The sequence below is a fragment of the Lepisma saccharinum genome, chromosome 24 (genome assembly GCF_977018435.1).
Source record: "Lepisma saccharinum chromosome 24, izLepSacc3.1, whole genome shotgun sequence".
NCBI lineage: Eukaryota > Metazoa > Arthropoda > Insecta > Zygentoma > Lepismatidae > Lepisma > Lepisma saccharinum.
Window position 1 is genome coordinate 42,693,638 of NC_139252.1, and position 11,820 is coordinate 42,705,457.

At 36.6% G+C, this 11,820-nt stretch overlaps 1 protein-coding gene across 1 annotated transcript in view; it reads left to right on the top strand.

The window, feature by feature from the left end:
* qless (decaprenyl diphosphate synthase subunit 1 qless) overlaps positions 1-11,583 on the top strand; it is a 173,351-nt gene extending 161,768 nt beyond the window's left edge. The window contains exons 7-8 of the mRNA XM_083110932.1: positions 6,169-6,363; positions 9,337-11,583. Of these exons, the coding sequence (XP_082967058.1) occupies positions 6,169-6,363; positions 9,337-9,558 (417 nt within the window). The 3' untranslated portion in view covers positions 9,559-11,583. The remainder of the gene's footprint in view (positions 1-6,168; positions 6,364-9,336) is intronic.
* The last annotated feature ends 237 nt before the right edge of the window (positions 11,584-11,820 follow it).

Here is an 11,820-nt window from a genome sequence, read left to right on the forward strand (position 1 = left end):
CAAGAAAACTAATTGTTGTTGTTGGTTTGGTTTATTTTACTTCACCTTTCTGCCACATTTGGTTATCACGAAAATGAGGATGAGTGATGATATAATGAAATTGATGAAGGGACCTCACAAAGAACAATTCAGGCCGGGATTCGAACCCGTGACGAGCGCACATTCTTGTTTCTATGTGTTGTACTCTGCAGTGAATAACGAAATAATTTGGAATGAAAAATGTATCCCAGAACTAAAAAAGCCAAATGAATATTTTTGAAGAAACTACAAGAAAGTGAATTTTGTTACCTGTTCATCCCCTCTAATATATTTAATTTTTGCCACCTTCCATCACTTTTTCTAGCTGTATAGATTTAATCGCGATAAGTAGCTAATGAGCTTATGGAAGTCACAAGGGACAATCATAAACAGAGAACTCTGGACTCCTGATTTCACAGTACCCTGCAGATGCACTGGGAGGAAATTATTTGTATTTTCCTTCCTTTCTTTAGCGATGCTATTCCATCACTTTACCTAAATTCTGCCATGACGGTGAACGTTGATTAAATTAAACGGATGAAAAGTTGTTACAAAGGAACACTCATGCACAGGCCAGGGCTCGAACCCGGATCCTTCAGTAACGAGATCGTGAGATGAAGAAATTAGGGAAATCAAGCAATGCAATTTTTTTTTGGAAAAACGTTAATCATATGCAAATATGGTGTTTCAAAAATCCAATTGAAATTTACGTTCCACTGAGTAAATACGCAGTTTGCTTTACCTATACCCAAGTATCCGAATAATTACAGATTTCCACTCATCTTTGTTGTCGGCTGACCTCCGTGGGGGAGTGCAAGTGGCCCCGGATCGGTACCAGGTGGACGCACATAGTGGTTTGGATCCCACTTTAAACTGTGGGCCCAGTCCCAATTAGCTTTTATGTACAGTCACGGACACTTCTGGGTTGTATTAATACCACTGATTCTCAATGGAATCGTTACAACCCAGAAGTGTCCGTGACTGTACATAAAGTGGACTTAAACACCAAATCAACCAACCGTGGGGGAGTGGTTATCACTGCATGCTATGACACCAGGAGTTCCGGGTTCGAACCCCGACCTCGGCATGGGTGGTTTTTTTTGTGTTTGTATCTTCATTAATTGTATTGTACCATCTTCGCGATTAACCAAATGTGACAGCGATGCTAAGTAGCATAAATCAAATCATTGATTGATTGTTTCATTTGGTTTGTTTTACTTCGGTTTTCTTACACTTTTGGCTAATCGTCAAGATGGTACGATAAAATTGATGAAGGGACAAACACAAATAACACCCATGCCCAGGTCGGGGTTCGAACCCGGGATCTCTGGCTTAATAGTCAAATCAACATGTTTTGGATTTTCGAAAGTGGGTGGAATTAACATGTGCTTCTTTTCAGTAGTTCTTCCTCATTTTGCAATCCTTTCCTTTCTTTGATGTTCTATTTTTAGAAATACTGGGCCCTAAAAGGGGGAGGGAGATTATGACCCACACCAACCTCCCTTGGGCACGCCACTGATTGCTACCCCAACTGTCGACATCACCACACGTCACTGGTGTTTAATGAAACTGCCTTGTAAACATTTAGGCCATGGATTCCATTTCCATGAGAACATATTTAGTTATAATCCAGCTCCAGATTCCACTTAAACTTTAGCCATAGTTCTAATTACCCCCTGTAAACTTCATGTGCACTATTTCACCCAAAACACTTATTTCCCTCAGTCTCCTACCAAAGATTTGCAAAGCTTAAGATGACATACTGTTCAATGCCATATGTTCTTCAATAGATGGTATTCAACTTGACATCATCATGCAGTGCACTTTGTGGAGAAACATCATGTGCTGAGGAAAGTGTACGAGAAGCCTTCTTACAGTGAGAAATTTGCGATATTTTATACGTACACATTCATCATATTATCATGATAATCATACATTGAATAGGGTTACCAGATTCCCTGTTTTTCCTGGCCATATCCTACATTTTCGCCTTATGTCGGGCATCCAGGAGGAGTTTGGAAAAATTTCAATAATGTCCTACATTTTGAGCATCACATAATATTAATTAGGAAAATACATGTTTCAGTTGAACAAAGAGAAATCATGCCAGTGACAAGTCTATGGCGTTCGCTCCCAAACTCAATAGTGAAATTTATTTTGATTCAATCATTGCCCAAATATATAAAAAGTTTGTCCTACTACATGAAAAACGGGAGCAATTAATGAACAAAGTTTTGGGGCCACATTCTGATGTCACTGTTCAATGCCTGAGCGGAATTTCTTGCCTTGGGGTTTTTACTGATGGAACAAAGTGTTTCCCATTCTTATTCAATATGTTGATTGTAAAACACTGGGTATAGAGAACAAAGTTATTCAGGTTGTCTACCAGTAAAGAATAGGAAGTAGGTCAATATGTCAAAAAATGTCAAGAAATTATACTTTTGGTCAATAATTTTTGCTATCACAATGACTGATTCATTGATTTCGTTTATTTTACTCCACTTTTCTGCCCCTTTGAGTAAACTCAAAGATGAGGATGAATGTTGGTAAGATAGGATGAATGAAGGGACAATCACAAACACATAGGGACGGCAACATGAGCCCCACATAAGATTATACTGGCTGAGAGTCCACACTCCAGAGCCTTGCGAGTCTGCCAAATGCAGTTCAGGATAAATAGAGAAAGCAGATCTAATTCTCTTGTTAAATACAGCTTCAGTTTTCATCTTAACTGGCCTTTTGGTAGGGTTTTTTCATTAAATACATATTTTTCTTAATTGCTAATTTCCAACTTTACTTAAGAAGGAGTTGAATAAATATAGGTTAAGAAAATCGAAAAATAAGTCAAGAAAAAGTCAAGAATTTTGGATTTGTTATTTTGGTAGGCATCCTGTTATTGAACTAGAAATTACACAATAAACTTCTGGAACCATTTCAAATTAAGGTAAATGCTGAATATTTGTTTGCCATTAGAAGTCATAATGCAAACATTGAGAGATTATTTTCACCGCGAGAAATATTTATTTCATAAAATCTGTAAACAGTTTGGTACTGGTCCCTATAATTTCTTCAAAGAGTTTGACTGTCCAGTCTTTCATAAATATATTTTGACTAAACCTGAAATTTTGAGAAAAAGTGCTGATAAGTACCAATTGAAACATGTTGTTTAGTACGATTACAAGTTTGGAAATTTTGCATTTAAGAATTCATAACACAAACTGAAAAATGTCAATTTTAAATTACTTTCTAACGTGTTCTAGAAATATGTATTATTTATTGCAAATGTTTTGTGTCCTACATTTTGGGCCATTATGTCATACTTTTCCCTTATAGCGATGTGGTAACCCTAACATTGAATCACTTTAGCAAAACTAAGATCATTCACAAATGCTTACCCTGCACATTTTCAATGCAGGATCTGATTTGTTTGCCTGAAATAGGGCGCAATGAATTGTGGTGGAAGCTGTTTGCTAAATATCATCCATTCCACAACATGGTAAAAATTTAAGAAATGTCATGTATTTCAATTCACAAATTAAAATCATGCTGTTATTTCTTTTATAAAGTCACTAAAATTGTTATTTCTTCAATGCTTGATTCAAAATTTTACTTAATTTTGTATAGAGTGAAATTGTCTTTAAACTATTCTCCATAAAATCTATTTCTCAAGGGACCAGGCCCATAGCCAGAAATATTTGTAGAGGGGGCAGACCATTGATAAAACTTGATTAGTAGAAATAATAATGACAATAATTATTATTATTTTACAATAATAACTATTATAACATAACGGAGAGACTTTTCTACTCAATCCTTCCGTATCAATGAATATCTAACACAATTGTTGTCCATTATTTTTCTTATATTTTGTACAGTTAGTGTACTGAAAATCAGTTACTGTATTTTGTTATTCACTTTTACACAATTGTTAAAAAAAAGGCTATAACAGTTAGTGGTAAATTTTACTCATAAAGTTTATATTTGTGACTCTCGCAAAGAAAACTGTCAGTTTTGGATGAAATAGTAGAATAAAAAAAAGTGCATTCAATTTAAAATTGTACCCACCATAAAAGCATCATGAGAGTAAGTATTAATGTGTATATATGTAGGAAAATAAGTGTTGGAAATTATGTATATTGTAACTTGTCATACCTCCAAAAAATTCCATCAGCATTGTTAGGTATTCGTCAATATGCAGAGTGTGGTACAATTTTAAATTGAACGCACTGTATTACCTGGTTCCTCTATTATACACTAAACTTTTTTCGATGTAATGCAGTTTTTACTGTTGTTATAACTTTATTTGTTATTAACAATAAAAAAACATTTAAATTAGATATTTGTAGGATTTTGGGGGTGGTGGCTACATGCCTGCAAAGGACCAACAAAAAAATTAGAGTAAAGAGTAATTTGAACAACCTTGGTGGTTATGCATATTGAGGGCCAAACTCTTGCTACCAGAGGTTCCAGGTTTGAATTTTGGCCAGAGCATGGGTGTTCTTTTGGGAGGGTAAAAGTTCAAAGATAAAATGTGAGGTAGCACAGGTTTGGTTACCATGACCACTACATGGTGAGGGGTTTTGTAGCTTAAGAGCGTGGAGGATAAGATTATGATTAAGTTTCTACAGAAATAACAGTGGTGCTAGTCATATTTCAGAAACTTGGCCAGGGTTCCCAATGACCTGGAAAAGTTAGGTAATAAATATAATCATTGCATTTGCCATGCAGATGCATTTTCACATGTGTGCAAACACCAATTTGATACAAGTGTTCAGGTGTAAGGTCCTCCTCCGTGGCTGTGCGGTCTAAGGTGCTGTGCTTTGGACTCCGACTGCAGGACGGCATAGGTTCAAGTCCTCCTGGGTTCTCGGCCTGTGTATAGGACCGGTGGCAACCCACCATCGTGAGGAAATTGGGGAACTGCGAGTGAGTAGCGTAATCCGGTCTCGGAAATATCCTATAACGGTTGGGGGTTTGACGTGCTGACCCCACGTCCCTCCAATACCGGTTGAAGAACTCCGCAGCTCTAGGTAGGATTGTGCGAGGGAGACTGGCAGTCAGGAAATCGACCTAGGCCCTTCAAGGGCTGTCGAGCCACGGGTTATGTTATTTATTATGTTCATGAATAGTTGAAAATTTGGTTTCGCTTGCAAATAGACAAAGCTTTCATATTCCTATTCCAATAATATAGAGCTGCCAGATGGTTAGTTCTCTTTCGATTGGTGTGAGTAGCCTGGGCTTGATCCATGGCAGGAGCTACTTGTGGTCAATATCAAGGAACTCTGGTCTAGAAACAGTCAGGAACGGGACTCAATGCGCTTGACCATTCATCACCCATAAAAGACCACTTGACAGACCTTGGCCCTCGATAGGGCTGTTGAGCCATGGAGTTTGTTTCTTAGTGTATTCCAAAAATGTACTGTAGAGTTAAAGTAAATTAAACCCAGCAGAATATAACATACACTAACTCGTGATGCAACAGCCTTTGAGGGCCAGGGTCAACCTACTGGCTACCGGCCAATTACGGGGTGACTTGTGATCAGTACGACAATTCCCCAGTCGTTGTTGCAGGTTTTCATGACCAGGTTATACTACTCATTCATAGCTCCCCAATTTCCAATCGTGAGTGGCCACCGGTCCCATACACTGAAATCTCAGAAGAAAAATTCTTATGCTAGCCCCAAGAAGACTCGAACCAGCATGCATCTCTTAGCATGAACCCAAAGCCTGATACCTTAGAGTGCACAACCACTGTGCAGACATAGCAGAATGGTCTGGAAATTCATTTGGAAAAATCAGGGAATTCGTTTCGGTCAAATGAGTAGAAATCTAGTCTTTATTTGCTCTACGCATTTCATTGATAAAATATGCATTTAAATTCTTTGAAATTACATATGCAAGTAATTTGGATTGTCAGGAGAGTGAGCCCATCTGTCTTTAAACCACGTCACCATTCTTAGAAGACGTAAGTGAATACTAAAAAGGTTTCCGGAAATCTTTTTAGTACTCGCTTACGTCTTCTAATTATCAACCGCGTTTTTTATTCCCTCCAACATGAACACCATTCTTATTATTTATATAGCCATAAGGTTTAGAATACTTGTTTTTTTCTGTGTACATATTGTCATGTAATTTTTCACCTCTTGGCAGGTGAGTATGCTGGCTGGATCAGATGAGTCCCTCACAGAAGTGGCCTTCCAGTATGGAAGAAACGTTGGCATCGCATTCCAGCTGGTGGACGACCTCCTGGATTTTGTTTCTTCAACAGACACGATGGGGAAACCTGCAGCAGCCGATCTGAAACTCGGCCTGGCTACGGCACCCGTGCTTTTTGCTTGTGAGAAGGTAAATTGTTTACTCTTGCTAAAGTTAGGCAGAATGAGGTTTATGTACCATGCAACTTCGACCTTGATCACTAACACTGTTATCGTAGTATTGTTGTCCTTTTTTTTTTTATTTTTACTTTCCTTCAACTTCAGGAATTCTTTTGTGTGCTTTATTATGAATTTTAAACATTAATCTGATTTCATTTATTTTGTACAGAAGAGCATTCTTATTCCATGTAGATCACATGGTGTTGGTAAATTATAAATTCGACATTTTGATTATATAATAGTAAAACACAGGATGTTCTGTAAATATTGTCTCCCTTGTCTTTTAACACTCATATTTACATGATTTGCAAGTCTGAATTGACAAGCAATCTGAACAGTTGAAAAAGTAATATTTAGAATCTTTTCTCATTTTATTGTTTTTACCAAATAATAGAGAATTTTATAATAGTTAAATGATACCTGTATTTATTTATTTATTATTATTGTTACATAACATTTGTCTATTGGTGTTACACACTAACTCGCCACCAGAGTTCCTGGGTTCAAGTCCCAACCTGTGGATGGATATTAATGAAAGTACCTTAACTGAAATTTCTATATACTACATCACCTGTGTACAGCCTCCGAGCCCAAGGTTGGCCTTTGGCCTCACACAGCCTCAGCCTCGCAAGGACCTCATGAGTTCGAGCTGTGTGTGTGTGCCAAATTATAAGATAACATACAACAGATCCCATTGCAGCAGCACTGACAGAGCCAAATCAACACAGGTAAAAATAGTGGAATTGAAAAATCAGGCAAAGCCAGGACTGGCTTGGTAGCTCTGTTGGTAGAGCAATGGGTTGGATTTCTGGTTGAGCCTGCCTTTTTCACTGAAAGTTCTATGCATGCTTTACTTGCAGAATATGTACAGCAGTGACGTGCGGTGCTAAACCAGGCAGGGGAGCAGGTGACCTGCACTTGCCCCCTCCCCACCCATACCTGTCGTAATATAATACAGTAGTCCAAGTAAAATTCAACCCTTGTTGAAATGAACCAAATAAACATACAATACATGTTGCAAATTGCCAGAAGCATGTAAAAATTATGACAATACCAATATTAAAGCAAATATGATATGATGTAAAGAAAACATTAAAAACAAAATTGTTGATGCGCAACAAAGATAAAATTTATGAAAGAAATTTATGAGTGATCAGAGAAAAAAAATGTTTTTTGAAACCTGTTTCATCTCTCTATTTGTAGATGAAGTTGACATTTTTTTAATTTTTTTTTTTGTAGAGTTGAGCATTCTTGTAATTCAAACGTCCTCAATGCAATAATGGCAATCAGATGGCAGAGTTTTTTCATGACGTCCTCTAGATTTGTAGAAATTTCATCAAAACCCAAACTGTCGAAACTCCTTCTCGAGAACAAACAAGGACAACAATAATTTGCCACTTAACTCCAGTTAATCATTTTACAGAGTTGTAACTTGTTTGAAAATGCCTTTTGTAGGATTTCATTTTAGTTTTTAATTCGGTTAGGATAGGTGTTGGTTTGCTGTCTTTTCTGTAAAGTTCAATAAACTAAAAGCTTTCGTCTTCAGCCGGTTGATCATACAACGCTCGCCCTGCTGCTGCGTACGTATTGGGGCTGGTGGAACAGGTGGACACGAGCTGTTCCCTCGGAAGCTATTTCGCAGCATTTAGATAAGGCAATTAGCAGACGCTTAGACTATAGAAGATTTTTCCAGTTTGTTATGACTGGCAGAGGCAATTTTGCAATGAGATTAGGAAACTCTAGACTTACTACACTCAAAACTATCACTACAATGCAATTAAACTTTAGCACATAGCAAAAACCCGAAGGAAAACGAATTTGCTATGTCTCTCGTAGGGAACAGCTAGAGTTCAGCTTCCATGGTAGGAGGTGGCACCATGAGGATCGTTTACCTTTATGCGTGGTCGGAAATACTCAGCGTCAGGCAGCAGAGGGTGGAACGACGAGGGTAGGTGAAGTAAACAAATGTCCAGTCACGGTGAAAGTTTTTCTTCGGAGTGTTGATTTCGGAAGAAAGAAGTCTTCTTATTATGTTATTATAGATAATTTAAATAGCTAAAAAGGGCAATAAATAGAAGGGAACAGCCTGTTCTCTCTGTTCCATGGAGGGACCGCCACTGATGTAGTCACGGACACTTCTGGATTGTAACAATCCCATTGTAAGTCGGTGAGATCATTACATCCCATCTTCCATGCTACTCGTTGTAGCTCCCAAATTTCCTCATCATAGTGGTTAGCCACTGGTCTCATATACATGCCGAAATCTCAGGAGAAAAGTTGTTACGCTTACCCTCAGGAGACTCAAAACCTGCAAGCCAGAGCCCAAAGCATGATGTCCGAGGCTGCATGGCCACAGTGCAAGACTTTTATATAACATACAGATCTCAATACAAAATAAAAATTTACAAATTTCTTAGTCTTGACCTGTATATATTTGTCCCCTGATACTGCAGATGAAGTTGTTTTTTTTTTATTTCAAATTTCAAAAACTCTTTGCTCTTTACAACTATACTCACAATTAATTGCTTTGTATGGTTCACCAAACTTCTATTGTATCGGAATGAATTTAAATTTCACGATCTTCATTGTTAATGAAGTATACGGGAGAACCAGGAGGATCCAAAAAAAAAAAAAAAATTAGCCCTAATACAGGAGAGTTGGTCACCTTAACACTGGTACCCCACGTGCCTAATGGAGGGTTAAAAATTCTGCAGTAACACAGCCTTAATTCCTTGCATTCTGTTGAACAACAATTTATGTAATTTCCTGTATAAAATTTTAATGCTCTTAATTTTGATACTTTGGGGGGGGGGAATGGGGAGGCTACACATACTCTTGAGTATGCACTCAATTCATTCATATGTCCCACTGGTATTACAGCAGAATCCATCGATCCTCTCCCACTATTAATTGGTGATTATCATTGTCACATTCTCTTTCACAGTTCCCAGAACTCAATCCAATGATCATGCGTCGCTTCCAAGAACCAGGAGATGTGGAGAAGGCTTTTGAGTTTGTGCACAAATCACAGGGACTGGAGCAGACACGGTTCTTGGCACGGAAGCATTGCCTCGAGGCCAACCGGTTAGCCAATTCACTGTCTGAGTCGCCGTATCAGAAAGGTTTGCTCGTCGTGAACGATTTAGTCCTCAACCGTATGAAGTAGTGACAGATTTCATTCCAACAGACAACGAGGGAGATTGCAGTCTCCTGGAACACACTAGCAGGATTTAAGGCACAAGTATCGTCAGAAGAAAAATATATGAGGACTAGTAGAATTGCTTGTACATTTCTCAGTGTGGTTTTGTGTGTGTGTGTGCATGAGAGGAAAGATATTTTAGTTTTTTTACGATCATGCATAGTTTTGTAGTGATGTTGGTTACTGAACGTTGTAAAAGATTTTATTTTTGTCCAATTCTCAATGCAATTGCATGTTTCAATGCAGTATTGTTGGTTCATGCACTATGTTCCTCAAGAAGAGCTCAATTGTATTACCTTGTTTAATTACTTTTTGTAATTGAGGAGCACAATGCAAGACACAAGAGTTTGTCTATCACAAACTCGGGGTATATATGTATGTATATGTCGTCATCGTAAGTGCCTTTTTTTGCCATAAACATGACACTACATCATTGTTAGTTGCATTTCAAGCACATTCATCATTCATAAATGTCAGGAAAAAAGTAACAATTGTGAAGTTCTAAAGTCGCATGTAACGATTTGTGTATCACGACAAGTTTGTCGCATTCTATATTGTTACTGCCATCTGTTCCTTGTCAGATTGGCCTATCCATGGAACTTAACCAAGGTGTGCATCCACGTGGAATGACCTACTAATAAACTCAGAGGAATGTTGATCAAAGATATGTAAATAAATTGCATTATTATAAAATATAAATATATATGGAACTTATATAGTGATATGCTTCCCTTGTACATAATTGTTAACATATATATATATATATATATAATTGTTTTAAATGTAATTATAGATGTGTGTATATACGTTGCTGTACATTTTTATATTTGCAGAAAGAACTATGTAATGTACTTAGTCCAAACTTCTTTTCCTCTCCATTTTATTAAAAGCAAATTTTGGGCCAGTATAACAAAAGATGATTTGAAACTTATTTGTATTGTGTATAATACAGTTAATAGTTTTGTTCATGTAAAAGCAGCAAAAGACCAACAATAGGCCTTGTGTGTATGAATGAAATTGCCTTATTTTGCTTCATTATTTAAAATTTTAGAAATACTACTTTAAAGAAATGACCACGGGACATTATTGTTATTTGAAGTGTTGAAAAATAATTGGCCTTGAATGTTTTTGTTAAGAAACAAGGTTCGGTAAATGAAAATGAGTGGATTTATTTGCAAATTTCTATAAAAAATATCTATGGGTGTGGAAAAGGGATAATTTTTAAATTGCAATTTGTTGTCTAGGTCTGCTATGAAGGTGTCGGTATGTTAATACTCTTCCAAGTACAAGGAAAATATACACAGTGAGATGGAAATGCAACTGATGTAATCCACAATGTGCAATTTGTATTACATTTCTTTTGCTTGCATAACTTATCAGATTTTGTGCTTGCTTTGTAAAATGTTATGAATTTGCCTCATCATTACATTGCACTTTTCTAATTAAGTATATTAAAAGATCTTGTTATTACTAATAATTTCTTTCCTGTTATGTCTTTCATTGTGTTCTTTCTATACTACAAAAATGTTTACAATGAATTTATTATTTTAGTAATGTTATTGATAGAAGCTTGTTTTTACTCCCTAGTGATCTGTGTAAAAATTATCACATTAGCATAATAATTCTACATGTTGCTTCCATTGCCACTAAACTAGTTTAAAAATGCATTTAACCGAAGTTTTTAGACTAGTTTAGCTAGAAACTTGTTTGAAATTAAATTGTGTGTGGCAGTGTACAAAACTGTTGTATTGTTTTGATAGTATTGTTGCACATTTGAAGTGCTTGTAGTAAGATAAAAAAAAATCCTGCCATAATGTGTTTTTAAATGAAGGCAGCTGCCGTAATGTTCCATGGTCAGATACTGATGAGGTTCAATGTTTTTACTTCATCGCATAGGAATTGTCTCTGGTTGTGGACATATTTTTAGCAACAGCTACTTGTTAGAGGAACATGGTTTCTAATAAATTCTTTATACATAAAATATATGTTTCTGTTAACTGTATTGAAAATGGTCGAGTCCAGGTTTTGTTTTCCTACGCAAATACATTAAAAAACCCTATCCTGCAATGCAAAAACAAGTTAGTCTGTTGATTATACTTTATTCATTTTTTCCTTTTTTCTAGCAAAAAAATAGTGCATCCAGACTGCAAGTTATCTATTAATAGCTAAGTAAAAGTAATATTTAGAAAATATTATAGTCTGCTGAAATTTCTTTATAAAATGATTAAA